The sequence below is a fragment of the Anthonomus grandis genome, chromosome 3, assembly GCF_022605725.1.
Source record: "Anthonomus grandis grandis chromosome 3, icAntGran1.3, whole genome shotgun sequence".
Taxonomy (NCBI): Eukaryota; Metazoa; Arthropoda; class Insecta; order Coleoptera; family Curculionidae; genus Anthonomus; species Anthonomus grandis.
Genome location: NC_065548.1, coordinates 4,601,915 through 4,618,806, shown reverse-complemented (window position 1 = coordinate 4,618,806; position 16,892 = coordinate 4,601,915). Strand labels below are relative to the sequence as shown.

The window sequence follows — 16,892 nt, the reverse complement described above, 5'->3', positions numbered from 1 at the left end:
GGAATACAAATTGTTCTGGAAAGGTGGATTAATGATCACCTATAATTTTCTTCAAAAGCATTTTTTTCTCAAGCAATTATTTCTTGCAAAAAAACCCTTTTTTTATTATCCCTACCCTTACCCCCCCCCACCCACCCCACACAACTTACCCGTAAGAAATTGTTTTCAAAAATCATTGTTTTCCAAAATAATACGCATGATAAACAGCTGGTTTCATCATTAATATCTAATCCAATAACACAGTTTTTTTAATTTAAATTTGATATATAAATATTAAGTAAAAGAAAATACCAACTTAACATTAAGCCTTGAAGCTCAGAATGCTTGGAATCAATCCAGTTTTCCTGAAACCTCAAATGCTGAAATTCCCATTTTTTCAGGACGAAGGCTGGAAACTCAACCGGAACAACTACTACCAAGAGGGTTGGCTTGCAACCGGCAACGTACGAGGAATAGTAGGAGTGACTTTCACCACCAGCCATTGCAAAAAGAACGTTGACTACCCTTTACGCACTAATTATAATTTAAGGGGGCATCGATCAGAGGTAGTTTTCACCTTTAAACCGTAACTCATTAATAATACAAGAAATTTTTTCACAAGGTTATTTTAGTAAAATGGAACGAACCTTATCAGAAATTGGCTTCGTGCGACAGCTCCGGGATCATCTTCGTCTGGATTAAGTACGAGGGCAGATGGTCCATTGAGCTGATCAATGACCGGAATACTCCAGTGACACATTTCTCTTGGTCCCACGACGGTAGGATGGCGTTGATTTGTTACCAGGTGAGTGAACTATTTGTAAATCAACAGTGTTTTCTTACCAGAGTAAAAAGTCAGTGTGAACGTCCAAAAAGATCATTTGTTGACTCAAAGAGTGCATATTAGAGGATTCTTTAAAGCTATTCCAGAGATTTTGGAATACAAATTGGTCTGGAAAGGGGGTTAAATGATACTTTTTTAAGCAAATCTCACAGGGAGGACAAGGAGTACTCAATGTCAATCCGACCTATATCAACTATGAGAGAAAAAGAATTGAAAATGAATGAATATGTTCATGGAAAACACAATAAAGCCAAAAAAATTAATCAACTTTTAGATACCAAGTAACATAAAAATCCCTAATATAATAAGTTGAAAGAACTATTTAGGAAAAATAATTTTGTTTAAGAAAATCTTTTGAGATAAAAAATATAGTTGAACCCCAATGAAGTCGACATTTCATCCCCTTCTTTTGACAATAAAAAGCAAAGAAAGCCGTAGACTGAGGCACTAAATTACTCATAAGAATATGAGTCTTTGGCTGATATATTAAGGCCGAAAAAAGATGTAAAGTCGAATTAAAATCTTAGTCTAAATAGATCGTATCACATCTAATCTTTATTATGTAGAACATTTTCTTCATAAACATCATTGTAAATCACCATGATTTCTTATAAAAGTGACAAAGTCAATCTAAATATCCAAAAAGATCATTTGTTGACCCAAAGAGCGAGGATCAGGAGATTCTTTAAAGCTATTCCAGAGATTTTGGAATACAAATTAATCTGGAAAGATAGTTAAATGATACTTTAAAAAAAATCGCACTGCAAGGTAAATAATTATTCAATGTTAATTACAACCTGGATCTACTCGGGATGAAACAAGAATTGATTAATGTAAATATGTTCAATAAGAACAATAATAAAGTAAAGATTGATTCTTTGTTCTTGGATTTTTGTTTAAATAAAAATATTCGGTAAAATGTTAAGGGAGCAAATAGTGTAGAAGGCAAGGCACAAAATTCCAACGTAAGAACCCTTAATAAAATAACTTGTATTTGTGGAAGAGGTCTAACTACTAACTAACTTTAAGAAAAATTACATTTTAAGGAATCACTGCTACAGTTGAGAAGAAAAATGCGGCAGAATTCGAAAAAACCAACATTCCGCTTATTTTTATTTATATTAAAAAGTGAGAAGGGCCTGGAAGTAAGGTCATAAAAATATATAATCTTTGGCTGATCTATTAAGAAGTAAGATAAGCAGAAAGACATAAAGGAGAATCACAATCATACTCCAAAGTTGGAGTAATCTTTAAGGCCTTTCCAGAGATTTTCGAATTCAAAATTGTCTGGAAAGATAGACAAATGGTAGATCTTAAGGACAATTTTAATGGCAGAAGGTAAAATAGTGAAGGTAAAAGGCACTTGGAAAGCCTGAAAGATTGACAATTGTTTGCAAACCTTAAAATACAAAATAGCGTCCAATGCTTGGGAGACATGTAATCTTACTTTATGAAAACGCTTTAAATTATTTCAAATTTATTAAAAACAGGAAAAAATATGTTAAGATAAATCTAGGTACAAGAAGCCACTGTGTAAAATAGAGATTTTTGTTCTATGTAATTCTTCACTTTTGAAATTCTGGTTATTTCCTGGTTAGGTTAGTTTAAGATGAATGTAGTACAAGTGAAACTCGTTGTAAATAATCGTTTGGTTTTTTACCAGAGTGATAAAATTAACCTGAATGTCCAAAGTGATCATTTCTTGACCCAAAGAGCTCAGATCAAAGTACTCTTTAAAGCTATTCCAGAGATTTTGGAATACAAGTTGATCTGGAAAGGTAGTTAAATGCTCGTTTTCTTAAAAAATTTCACTGAAAGTTGAAGAAGTATACGATGTCAATCATGACCTGTATCAGAAAAAGAAAAAACAAGAATCGAAAATTGATAAATATATTGATGGAACAAATACGCAAAGAAAGCCTGAAAGTAAAACCCTAAAATACCCATGAAAATATGACCCTTTGGCTGATCTATTAAAGACAAAAGAAAGATATTAAGGTGAATTAAAATCCTAGTCTAAAGGGAAGTATTCTGAATGGATTTAATCTATTATGAAAATTTCTCTTCATGAACATCTTCATAAATAATCGTTGCTTTTTTATCAAAGTGAAAAAGTCAATCTAAATGTCCAAAGAGATCATTTATTGACCCAAAAAGTGGAGATGAAAGGACTCTGAAAAAACCATTTCAGAGATTTTGGAATACAAATTGATCTGGAAAGGTGGTTAAGTCATAAATTTTTAAGGAAATCTCACTGGGAGGTCAAGAGATACTTAATGTCAATCACGACCTGGATCTACTAGGGAAGAAACAAGAATTAAAAATTGATGAACGTGCATTTGAAATAAACAATAAACTCCCTGGAAGATTGATTCTTGGTACCTGAATTTTTGTTTTAATAAAAATATTTGGTAATATATTAAAGAAGCAAACAGTGTAGAAGGCAAGACACGAAATTCAAGCAGCTCCAAACAAAAGAACCCCCAATAAAATAACTTGTATTTTTGGAGGTCGAACTATTTAAGTAAAATTACATTTTCAGGCAATCACTGTTATAGTTGAAAAGAAAAATGCGGTCAAGAAATCAACATTCCACCCATTTTTATTTATATTAAAAGGACAGAAGTAGCCATAAAAAATCTATAATTTTTGGCTGATCTATTAAGGAGTAAGGCAAGAAGAAAGAGATATAAGAGAATCGCAGTTTTAGTCCAAACTGGGAGTAAGGTTTAAGGCATTTCCAGAGATTTTCGAATTCAAAATTGTCTGGAAAGATAGACAAATGAGAGATTTTAAAGAAAATTTTAATGGCAGAAGATAAAAGAGTAAAAGTAAGAAGAACTTAGCAATCCTGAAAATTGTATTCAAACCTAAAAATCCAAAATGGCGTCGAATGCTTTGGAGAAATTAAATCTTACTGCCTAAAAAACGCTTTAGGTAAAATAGTGAAATCTTTTGCAAGACATCTTTATTAAAACACTAATCTAGCTACAACAAGCCACTGTTCCCCTGTTTTTCTTCTATATAAATTTTCAATTCTCAATCAATTTTTCAATTCTATTTCTTCCTTGGCTGATCCCGGTCGAAATTGTCATTAATAACTCCTTAACCTCCCCCTAAAACCATCTTCAAAACACATCATTTACCCCCTTTTCCAGATAATTCCCTATTCCAAAACCTCTGGAAAGCCCTTAAAAAACCCTCCAAAACAATGACCGAACGCACCTTCTTTCAGGACGGATTCGTCTTAGTTGGCTCAGTGGCGGGTCAACGTTACTGGTCGTCGATGTTAAACCTGGACGCGACCATCAGCTGCGGCATCTGGACCCCGGACGACCAACAGGTCTACTTCGGCACCACATCCGGTCAAATTATCGTCATGGACGTGCACGGTGCGATGGTCTCTCAGGTGCAACTGAGCGGTGACGTAGGCATCACCTCGATGGCCTGGTCCTGCGAGAAGTTCAAGATGGAGGAGGGCGAAGACGAACTCACCGGCACAGGTAGCGTTAGACAAAGTAGGCGCTTTTATTCAAAAGGTACTTAAATGGGGTTGAGATGGTGATGTTGAACCAGTTGGTTGGTGTTGTAGAGGAGTGAGGGATGTGGTTACTGTTGTAGGTTATTGTAGTGGTGGTAGATCAGTCATGTGTTTGTTGTGAGTTCAGTTTGTAAGATAATCCGTGAAGATAACCATGAAGAAGTCTGGAATTATCCAAGTAACCGAAATAATTTTTCAAGAATTACAGAAGGTTTGGGCTTATTTGTTATGTGTTAATAGCAAAAAACAGTCGCCATTAACTGTTTACCTTTTAGACCAATTTTTGGGTTTATGATGCATGGAAATGACAATTTGAATGCAATTAGCGAATTCTTCCAGGCATTTGAATTAAATGGCTGATATTTGGTGTTGGTGATGTTGATGGTTGGTGTTGAACCCATTGGTTGGTGTTGTAGAAGAATGAAGGGTGTGATTGCTATTGTAGTTCGATGTAGATCAGTTAGTAATGAAATGTGTGAGTTTCCTTTTAGAATTGCTGTAAAGTGTTTGTCTATGATGTGTACAGGGGGAACTGTTTAACTTGAGAAAACCGTGAGGAAGTCTGGGATTATCCAAGTAATGGAAATAGTTATCAAAGTAATGTAATGGACAATTTGGACGAATTATTCGAGGTATTTGAAGTCATCCGAATGCCTGGAAGAGTCATTATAATTAACATTAAATTTAAAAAAAATACGCGCATTTGAGGTCAATCTTCTTCTTTAATAAACTGCCTGGAAAAAATCAGTTGAATAATTATATATTGAAAAAAGTCTAGAAAAACAGGAAAACTCATCTAACTTGCAATTAACAATTTTTTTTTGTTATTTTTTTTCCAGGCAGTTGTAAGTACTTTTTTATTTCCTTCAACTGCCTGGAAGAATCCAAAATATCCTTGAAATGCCGCCTAGAAAGATTCTGAAAATTAATTTCTAAATTTCTATTAATTTTGAAAATGTCTGAAAGAGTAAAAAAAATTAATTTTAAAAAGTTTTTGTAAATTTTTGGAAAAAATAAATTAATAATTTTGCTTATTTCTTTTATATTTTAAGCCCATTCATCGAATTCTTTAAACCAATAAAACTGTAAGAATTGAATTGAAATAAAAAAGTGTCCAGGCATTGAAATCTATTTCTGTTTATTTTACTTTCAACTCCCTTTTTGAAAGCCAGTTAACTGCCACTAACTTTTCCAGGTAGTTGAGGTTATTTTTCTATCAACAAATAAACCGTTATCATTTTTAAAAGTTCTTAATCCTTCTTGAGAAACAGTGATTTCTTTCAATTTTTTCATGCATTCATTTTCTTATAACTGCCTGGAAAAACCTTCAAATGCCCTTTCAATTAAATTAAATTAAATTAAAAAAAAACTTTCAGGCAGTTCAGTGTATTTTTGTTCACTTTTATTTCAACAGCCTGAAAAAATTTAAAAAAAATTTAGATAATAAATTCAAGGCAATACAGGTTCTGTTCTAATTTTTTTTAATTTTTAGGCAGTTAAAGTTATTTTTTTCTTGCATTCAACTACCTGGATGAAATTTAAAAAATCCTTCAAATGCCTGGAAGAATTAAAAAAAAAACAACCATTTACAAACGATTTTTATTATTTCAAGGCAATAAGGTTTTCCTTCTAATTTTTCCATGCAGTATAGGTATTTCAGTCTTTTTCCAGTATTTAAAAATCTTTTAAGATCTGCCTGGAATAATAATTCTTTCTTAATTTGTTTATGCAATTAAGCTCCTTTATTTTTTGTTAACATATAACTGCTTGGAGAAAGACCGTCAAGTGCCTGGAAGAACTGTGAACAATTTAATTTAAAAAAAAAAATTATCGTAATACAGAAATCGAAAAATAATGATTTGTTTCCATGCAGTTAAAATTATTAGTTATTTTTATAACTGCCTGGTCTGGAAGAATCTTTAAATGCCTGGAAGAACTGAAAAATTTAATTTAAAATAAAACGAGTCCAAGAAATTCAGACTAATTATTTTACCATTGTTTTGTTTTTTTTTTACATGTAATTTTCCTTAAAATTAATCTCTTTGCAGGTAGGTTATATGTAAGATTCTATGCAGCTAAATATCGCCTATTTGTAAAAGTTTTTATAATTTCTTTCTTATTTCAATAAAAGCTGATTATTGTTAATATTTTCTGAAGATGAAATGCTTCAACAGCTTAAAAAATCCGTTGAAATTTTAACCCTTTCGCTCATGAATTTTCATTTTTTAAAAGAAAAATTTGATTTTTTGTATATCAACTCTTTAATTTTTTTGAAAATTTTTGACGTAAACAGTTTTTTTATTTGTTTTTAGTTTTTTTTATGTACACATTTGTGTACATTGGTAGTCAATGGTATAAAAGATAAATTAAAACAAAAAAATACTTTGTATGATATATTGCAAAACAGTTGCTTTTTTTTGTAAGGCACAGGTGAACGTTAAATTTTTGGCCTAAAATTCTTGACCGTCCTTTACAGCCTGGTACTTTACTCCTAGGTTCAAAAGTCTTTTTCATTAATGGATGGCAAATGGTCTAGTCTACCCAAACGAACTTCGGCCACTGGTCTAATTTCTGGTCTTACTTTTAACGGTTTGGGCGTTGAAGGACCCGTACTATCAGCTGCTGGTCGCCCCCTCTTCCTAGTAGATGTTTTTCCTGCCAAGATTAAAACCTCAGCAACATAGGCTCTAAAGTGAAGCAAATCTACGACATCATTCTTAGCCGCACCCAAGTTAGCAGCTTTTTCTTTATATTCCAACCAGCCGTTTATGCATGCCATATCTATGAGCAAACATTCTCAGAGTCCACTTTTTAGACCTAATAAATGTCCGATACAAGGTAATAAGGAAATCCATCTTGTCAACACCCCCCATGTTAGAGTTGTAGTTATTTATTACTTGTGGTCTTGAAACGTAAATATAGTCCTTCCCTTTTTATCCCATCGCCGGCACTGGTCTTTATCACCAACACCCATATAATTTGATGCCATTACAACTGGCCGGTTGTCGTACCATTTTGCCATTATGACTTCCCCATCCCCGCTAATAATTTCTTCAGAACAACCTCGACCTTTTATTTTCATATCCTTATCGGACGAAAATGGCGGATTTTTAAATCTTTCAGCTCTTGCTGTGCACGTTGTATATATTTGCCTATTTCTAAGGTTTCTAAGGTACTGAAGTAAGTTATAATTTGAAAAATAGTTGTCAAAATATAACTGTACCCTAGGGTGTGAGATTCGTTCAGATAATTTTAGTACCACTGCAGCACCCGAACCAAATACATCAAGTTGATGATCAACAAGATGCCACTGCTGCCACATAGCGCAAAAATCTTAATTCCCCATGGTTTACTGCCTGGAAAGACCTTTAAGTGACTGGAAAAAATTTGGAAAGTTAATTAAAAAAAAATTCTAGGCCCTTCTATTCTTTTCATTCCTTTCAACTGCCTGGAAGAATCTATTAAATCTATTAATTGCCTGAATTTCAAAAACTAATAATATTAAAGTTTTCCACGGGGCTTAAGGTTATTAATTTGTTCATTTAATAGTGCTTGAAAAAAATATTCAAATGCCTGAAAAAAATTCAAAGAATTAATAATTGTATTGTTTATTTTCAACTGCCTGGAAAAACTGTAAAAATTTAATTTAAAATATATTTGTTTCATGGCATTTAAGGTCGTTTTTGTTAACTTCGACTAACTGAAAAAACTTTAAAAACTTAATGAACGCCGAGTATATTAGCTGAAATTCCATCATTCACATACCGCACAACGTCTCTGCAGACGCGTAGAAGGTCAGCGAATCTTCCGGAATCGTGTTTAGCCGAGTATATAAGGAGCCGCGTTACCGCTCAGAGTCAGTTGGCGCGAGATTCAAATCGGACATAAACAGGAGTAAATGAATAAAATGAAAATAAATATTTCTAGTAGTCGTAAGTGATCGTGTTTGGTAGTGTAAGTGTGTAAATAAATTAGTTGAGTATTTTTGTGCAATCGAGTATTTAATTCACATCGATCAAACGGGGATGTTGGCTAGCTCTATGTCTCTCTAAAAAGGTATTTTCAGTCGGATATTTAAAGGGATTTTTCAAGCAGTTCAAAAGGGAAAAAAATATATTTTTTTAATATCTCTATTCAATTGAGGCCATTCATTTGTTTATTTATTTCTGTCTGGAACGACCTTCAAATGTCTGGACGATGTGTACAGGGGGAACTGTTTAACTTGAGAAAACTAGGAAGAAGAATTATCCAAGTAATCCAAATAATCTTTCGAGGATTATAGAAGCTTTGGGCTTATTTGGTATGTGCTAATAATGGCAAAAAACAATAAGATAACCGTTTCTGTTTGGACCAATTTTTGGGTCGGAAATGTGGAAAAATGACAATTTGGATGAATTCTTCAAGGTTTTTGAAGTCATTTGAGTGCCTGGAAGTATCATTAAATTACTATTAAATTTTAAAAAAATCCACGCATTTGAGGTCAATTTTCTTCCTGAATAAATTGTCTGGAAAAATCGGTTGAATAACTAAATATTGAAAAAGTCTAGAAAAACAAGAAAACTCATCTAACGAATTTTTAAAATTTTTTTTCAGGCAGTTGTTAGTACTTTTTTATTTCCTTCAGCTGCCTGGAAGAATCCAAAATATCCTTGAAATGCCTGGAATAATTCTAAAAATTAATTTCTAAATTTCTATTAATTTTGAAAATGTCTGAAAGAGTAAAAAAATTAATTTTACAAAATTTCACATTTGTTTATTTATTTCTATCTGGAAGGACCTTCAAATGCCTGGAAGAACAGAACAATAAAGCTTTCCAATATCGATCAGAAGTAATTTTTCCAGGCAGTTGAAGTCATTCATCTGCTATTTATAACTACCTGGAATGAACTTGATATGGTCTGAAGTAACTATAAAAATTAAATAAAAAAAGTTTTCAGGCAGTTCAGTTTCTATTTGTTTATTTTTCTTTCAACTGGATGAATCTAAACGATCCTTTAAATCCTTTTTAAAAAAAAACTTAAAAAAGATGCTTATAATTCAAGGCAATTAACTTATTTTATTCCTGTTTTTCAAGCAGCAAAATGGTTTCAGTGGTGCAAAATGAAGGAAAATTTTATAACTCCTTGGGCTTCTACCTCATTTTCTTATTTTAATCTAACCCTGAACCAAAATCTCTATATTGCATTAAACAACTGGATTTTTTGAGAGTGTATAATTTGTACTTAGCTAATCCAAATACTCAATCATTTTCCCAAAGACTCTGATTTCTAACTTTCAAATTGGGGTCCCGTCAATATACCACCATAAAAAGCGAAATATATATTGATCAGTCCCCTTATAAGAATCAAACCAGATGAATCTTAAAATGTTTCGTTTCATAAATCATCATCAGTAGTAAGAAGTTCTCACAGGCATGCTTTATTAAACGCTCATTCCTCTATAGGAGACAAAAAGTTCGTTCTGGCAGTATCCCTTCAAAACGGCTACATCTATCTACTGTCAACGTTCGACGACGTAGCTCCCATTCACATTAACACGGGCCTCCAAGGTCCCCTCTGCATGGAATGGAGCAACTCCAGAGAACTCCTGGCTGTAGCTGGAATCACCCTTAAGTCACCCACCTTAGGACCCCAAATGGAATATTGTAACATGCTGAAGTTTTATACGGACAAGGGCATCTTGTTGTATCAAACTCAAATTCCCGACACATATGTAAGCATCAATGAAATCTATGAAAGTTTGATCAATTTTATAAACGTTTCAGGCAAGAGTTTCGACTTTAACGTGGGGCCATAACGACAAAAGGCTGTTTTTAGCCACCGGCACCCAAATCCATATAGCGTGGGTGGCCAAGAGGATCGCCTCGTTGCAACTGCTTTGTAGACTCAGAATTTACAATTTGATCCCTAACGAATCGATGCTCAGTCGACTACCGTTGCCTATAAGACTCAGGAATATCATTGGGAACCTTTTCGCGCAAACTATTCGGGTACTAAAGTGCTTAATATAAGTGAAACGAGTGATAAAACATCATTTTCAGTGTTGCGTGCCTGATTTGGGCACCTTAAGGGAGTTCGTGTCCAGGCCTCCAGTCGGTTCGGTCAGGTTGCACTGTACAATGATCAGGCACGACGAGGATTGCAACATTTCATCTGGCACATGCTACACTTTATATTTGGAGTATTTGGGGGGGCTGGTGCCACTTTTGAAGGGCAAAAGGACCAGCAAAATTCGACCTGAGTTTGTCATATTCGATCCTCAAGAAGACGGTATGTAAGATGTATTAGAGGAAGTATGTGCTTTATCCAGAAAGTTTCCTTAGATCGAGGTTTCCATCAGCACTCCTCGTCGGACACCAAAAGCTCCTCGAGCTCTTCGACTGCGAACGCTAGTGGTGGGATAAGTGATAGTTCCGACTCGGAGAAAGAGGATGGCTATGGAGGATGGTATATGGCTTCACCGCGCATGCAAAGGAAGAAGAAGAAGAAACAGAAGACAGGGAATCATCATGATAAGAGCGAGAGGTCCACTCAGACTGACAGGTGGCATTACAAGGAGGGTGAACTGGACCAAGACGATTTGAGTTATGTGGATACACTGCCTGAGGTACTTTATATAAATATTATAAAGAAATCACTGGACATTGGTAATATTTTAGCAAGTGAGACTGGTGGAAGTAACATCAAACATTTGGGGTACGAAATTTAAAATTCACGGGTTAGCTGCGGTAGTTCCGGCGAATTTGGGGCAAGTCACTTATAAGACGTCGCTTTTGCATCTGCAGCCGCGGCAAATGACTTTGGGTAAGACTTTTCATGGTATTTATCCATATATTTACGGTGTGTTTGACTGGGTTTTAGTTATAACGGAGCTGCGAGATGATTTTCCGATTTTTCCCGATCCCTCTTTCAATCCGAACCTGTTTAGCGAGGACGAGGAGGAGCAAGTTGTCGGACAGGTCGATGAGAAGCCCAAATGTTCACGGTAAGGAGGGTCAGTGTAAAAATTACGTTTTTTGGTTGGTTCGATTTAAAGACGTTATCGTTGGTACGTTGATATAATTTTGATTTTTCTTAATGTTGAGAGGCACTTGGCAACCTATAATGTTTTGATCAGTTTTTCTCGAAAAAGATCAAAGGTTAGGAATTACTGCCTCATTAGGAATTACTGATAGAAGGTTGTGAGAGTCTCCAAGACTTAATATTAAATGAATAATGGGACTTGGAGACTTTCACAATTTGTTAGAAAAGTATAGGTACTTCATGATAATAGTTCCTACCTTCTCAAAACCCAGACCTTGGCAAAATAAGAAGGCACTGATGGTATGGTATTTCCCTTATGGGAATTTCGAGACCCTGACCTATAAGGCTTTATGAATTATGGATCTATAGCTAGATCTTCATGACGAACAACTTTGTCGTATTATAGAAGTTAGAGCATAAGCCTCTATTAGGGCTTTTACTTGATCTAGACCGAGTTGATCTGTGTTTAACAATTTTCGGTCTGATAACACCTGCTCGAGCCTGCGAATAACTACAGCATTGCCGGATTGTGAACATATTTTTTTCGCTTTTATTTCTTATATATATTTTATTTTATAAAGATGTCAAAGAGAGGTGTATTTTGTTAAAAGTATTTATTTCCATGTCGATTTTTGTATACAAGGACTTTACAGTAACTGGTGTCAACCTTACACTCTTACATTTTACATATCAAATGAGGAATCCTTCCTAATCAATTAAAGAACAAAATAAAACTTTTTAATATAAAAAATGACACTGTCATATATTGTACAAAATTGACGTATTGGAGAGTTTGCGCATAGCGATATTTTAAAAATTGCTTCATTTAAAAATTTTTATGAAAATCGTTGGGTCTTTAAATTCCTCACGTACCTTAATACGTTTTATGACAGTGTTGCCATTGCCAACATCAAGTTTATTCAGGTCCTCATAAAAAAATAACTTTCACCATACTTTGTGAAACACCATCTTCTATATCATTTAAGACAGTGTTGCCATTGCCAACGTCAATGTTATAAACCAGACACAATGAATATAAAGTCATTAACTGTCAACTCGTGTTGCTGAAATTCGTTGTGTATACATTGTTGCAGTTGCCAATTCAAGTCTACAAATCTTATCATTATGCTGGTGGGTTTACATATGTCTTAAGAATAAATTTTAACGCTGACGTTAATCAGCTGTTTTTTTGTTTGTTGCCAACCTAAATTATTTGGTGATTAATTACTTAGGTTGAGAGATGGGGTAAGAATATCTCTAGGAAGAGAATATAATTCTGTAAATTTTGCGGTAACACTGTAAAGCGCACCAGAACAAAATCAAAGTGTAAACTTTACTCCACTGTCTCGGTTTTCAAATTTTTGTTAGTTGGCAGCACTAAAAATTAGGGCGAATTTAGATATTTGCCTTTTTATACACGGAACCTTAATGCGTATTGCATCGAGATCAACCACATATTTAAATAGTTTTAAAATAATGCAAATTAGAAACGATAAAACTGCGTGTATATATAGTAATAAAAATTTACTTTCAACATATCTGATGAGCCATCATCTTGTAAATTATTTAAAAAAGTATTGTCAATATCAACTAATGTAAAACAACGAGACTAATGGTCAACTCATCTTGCTGCTGTGCAGGATTTAAGACAGTGTTGCCTTTGCCAACATCAAGTTTATAAATCAGGCACTATATGAATGCAAAGCACATCGAGACTAAAACTTAAAACAATGTTGCTATTGACAAAATCAAGTCTTCTCATAGAAATTAACTTTTATTAACACCATCTTGCATTCTATTGCCAACATGAATTTTCTAATTCAGACACTATGAATACAGCAAGACATAGAGCCTGACGGTCAACTCCTCTTAATAAACTTTATTGCGCATAGGAATTAAGACAGTGTTGCCCTCATTACCAACGTCAAGCTTATAAACACTAATTAACTAGATAATTAAATCTGTTAATTTCAGAATGACGATAGAGGGTTGTCCACCAATCGCCCCGATGTCTCCCCGCACCAGCGCCCTCAACAGGCAAAAATCCTACTTAAACTCGGAACCGATGAGTAGTAGCAACCCGTCTAGCAACAGTAGCAACGCGGAACCTAACCGTCGCGACGAAAAATCCTCTTCTTTCAGTGAAAACGAAGATCGTGATCAGCACGTCCGTCCACAAAATTTATTACGTCCAACCAGCAGTCAAAACTCGACCAGTTTTATCGGACCGCTCGGTAAGACCTTTTAAAAATCACTCACCTTAATTTATGTTTTTGAGTCGCGACACCTAGATGGCGCCACGTGCGGTAATGCGGTATGAATCAATGTTTTCACAGGCAAATCGGGTGGTCAGAACCAAAAACACGCCATTTCGCCGATCTGCTGCGAGGTGTCGGTGCCGGCACTACAATCGCCTAAAAATGCCGTAGCACCTAGCGATATCATCTTCGATAGGCCGTCAGGACCCACCATTATCTCTTATAGCTCCAATAGTAACGGTGGTTTACAGGTAAATCAACCAATTTTTTGAAATATACACTTTCTGGATTGGCGCTTGTTTCAGGTGAAACCGAATTTCGAACAGCATCACTCGAAAAACGACATTTCCGTCAGTTTTAATTTGAACGGGACCGATCATAAGCCGATAGCTTTGAGGAAACCGGATGCTGACGCGAAGCACAAGGCAGTGGTGGCTGTTGTGGAGTCAGTTAGTTCCAAAAGCGCCAATGGGAAGCCTGAGGATGAACAGAAGCCGAAACTTGATGAGAAAACTAGTAAGTTATATGATCCTTTAGATTGAACCTTAGAATATTGACGGCATTGTGGTAATCAGTGTTCTAAGGTCAGAATTCAGTGAAGAGAAAGTGACCAAATGTTTTCTCCAATTTATCATGAAAATTGAAGGTACAGAGGGAGGAAGTAGTAAGACTTGAAGAAAAAGGAAGAGTTACAAAAAGAACGTTATTAAGAGAAAGAAGAATATACTCCAGACACAGGACTCATTAAACATTTCAGGACTTTTCATTGAGATAGTTTTACGAGAAGGTCTATATTTGAAAGAGAAACTAATAAAAAGAACAAAGAGATAAACTTAGTGAAGTATAGCACAAACAAAGACAGAGCAGAAGCAGAAAGATGAAGAAAAAGTGAAAGAAAAGGAATTATGTTCCAAAACATTCTTTCCTTGTCGTCTCCAAGATCTTTTTGACCACTTTTCTTATTTCTTAGAAATAAAGTCAGAACGAGGAACTGAAGGAGAATAAGAAGAGAAACATGTATAGAATCTCCTAAAAAAAAGGAAAGCAATAGACAGGAGTATGAAAAGAAAGTCCAGAAGTGAATGACCAGGACAATCAATTGTAGATAGGACGTTGTTAAGAAGTTTCGTGTTCTTTATATAGTCTTCTTTAATAAACATAGCCTCCAATAATTGCCACTTCAATAAGATCTATTTAGTGGGTTCAAGAATGATATTAGAAAGAAGTGGAAGAGAATGAAGACGAAGAAGGATGAGAAGAATAATAATAATAATAATAATAATAATAATAATATTCTTTATTTAGCACTTGGCTAATACATTAAATTTGCTAAATTTAGTAGTATAAAAAATAAGTAAAACCTATAGTAATACATAAACTGTACATCACATAACGCTATTTCTAAATAAATGTTTTTTAACATTCTTATTAAATAACCTTAAATTACTTGCGTTCTTGATTTCTAATGGAAGAGAGTTAAAAGCTTGCAACCCTTCAAAAAACAATGATTTTTGCAATAAAGTTGATCTTACTCTTGATATATGATAATCATTTCTTGACCTTATATTATATTGTTGAAAGTTGGATCTTTTCTCTAAAAAATGTTGCAGATATGATGGCATAAATCCATGCTCTATTTTATAAATTAAAATTAAATTTGCCTTAAGAATATTTGGCTTCACAGGAAGCCATTTTAATATTTGAAGCATCTGAGTGATAGGTGTATATTTATTACCGTTAAGAATAATTCGCATTACTTTATTTTGTTGAAGTTGTAACTGATTTATATATTCCTGAGAGCATGATATAAGTAACGAGAAACAGTAATTAAAGTACGGCAATATAATTGTATTGTATACTAACATTTTAGTCCATTGAGACAAGCAATTAGAAATTCTCCTAAAAAACCCAACTTTCTTGGCAATCTTTTTAGAAATATAATTTACATGACCATGAAAATTTAATTGTTGATCTAAGGGTACTCCTAAATATTTTATTTCACTGACAAATTGAATTTTTGACTTATTAATTTCAATATTTAAACCTTGATCTAAAAATTTTTTACAATTTGCTTTGGTACCTATTAGCATACACTTTGTTTTTGATTCGTTTAGTTTTAATTTATTTTTACAAAGCCATTGATACAAAATATTCAATTCTGAATTTAAAATATTTGTAGCTTCCTTGTAATTTTTACCTGACACACAAATTACTGTATCATCTGCAAATAAATTTACGAAAGAGTTTTGTAAAACAGTATAGATATCGTTTATATATATAACGAACAACAGCGGTCCAAGAACACTACCCTGTGGTACACCTACGATACTTTCTATTTTATTTGAAAACTTTTGTCCTATAGATACTCTATTATACCTCTTATCCAGGTAATTTTTAATCCAGTCCAAAGCTCTATTACATACACCATAATTTGTCTAATTTGTCTTCGTTAATGTCTTTTCGCCATGTCCCACACACATACTGAAGAGCAGATTCACAAGAGTGATTATTCCTAAACCCTGACTGTCCAATATATAACAGTTTATGTTGTTCAAAGTATTGTCTCAACTGCTGGCATACAATTGTCTCTATAATTTTATCAATGACAGGCAATAAATTTATTGGTCGAAAATCTGCAGGAATCTTTGGAGTGGTTACCTTTGGTATTGGAATCATTACACTAGTTTTTAAATCACTTGGAATTATGCTAGTTGATAGGCATGAATTAACTAAATGCAATAAGAAAGAACAGAAAGAACAATTGGAAGGACATAGCAAGACAAAGAATACAGAAGTTGAATTTGCACCTGTTCACGAATAATTTATGAAACCTTTGAATAGCGGATAGTGTACAACATAAAATTGCTTGCGTTGCGTTTTACTAGAATAAAAAATGAATTAAAGAAGAAAAAAAATAATGTGCAGGAGAAGGAAGAAGAGGAAGACGGTTGTAAAAACTGAATATGAGAAGTTACGTCAGAAGCAAGAATAAGAAGAAACTTTAAAAGACATAAAGGAAGAAGAAGATAGACGCCAGGCCATAGTTTTATATGGAAAGTTTAAAAGAGGTTATTAATTGAGTTGTGTAGTTGTGTAGCTTATAATGAAGAAAAAGTACCAAGATGTAAAAGTTTCTTTCTCAATTCTGCCAATTTATCATGGAAATAATGGCGGGTACAGTAACTGGTACTAAGTAAAGTTGAAGCCATAAAGGAATGGAACTAGAATCTAAAGAGGGTTTTCTAAAG

The 16,892-nt window shown here is 34.0% G+C and overlaps 1 protein-coding gene across 2 annotated transcripts in view; it reads left to right on the top strand.

Annotated features, from left to right (window-relative positions):
* Positions 1-16,892, top strand: part of LOC126734289 (tubby-related protein 4) — a 54,605-nt gene that overhangs the window by 20,692 nt on the left and 17,021 nt on the right. Inside the window, exons 3-14 of one of the 2 annotated variants that reach the window (XM_050437847.1) lie at positions 381-545; positions 602-784; positions 4,059-4,326; positions 9,808-10,076; positions 10,129-10,353; positions 10,405-10,633; positions 10,687-10,970; positions 11,023-11,167; positions 11,225-11,348; positions 13,361-13,620; positions 13,723-13,895; positions 13,950-14,160. In XM_050437847.1, the coding sequence (XP_050293804.1) occupies positions 381-545; positions 602-784; positions 4,059-4,326; positions 9,808-10,076; positions 10,129-10,353; positions 10,405-10,633; positions 10,687-10,970; positions 11,023-11,167; positions 11,225-11,348; positions 13,361-13,620; positions 13,723-13,895; positions 13,950-14,160 (2,536 nt within the window). Of the gene's footprint in view, positions 1-380; positions 546-601; positions 785-4,058; positions 4,363-9,807; positions 10,077-10,128; positions 10,354-10,404; positions 10,634-10,686; positions 10,971-11,022; positions 11,168-11,224; positions 11,349-13,360; positions 13,621-13,722; positions 13,896-13,949; positions 14,161-16,892 lie in introns of both variants that reach the window. The other variant, XM_050437846.1, reaches the window with a different exon arrangement.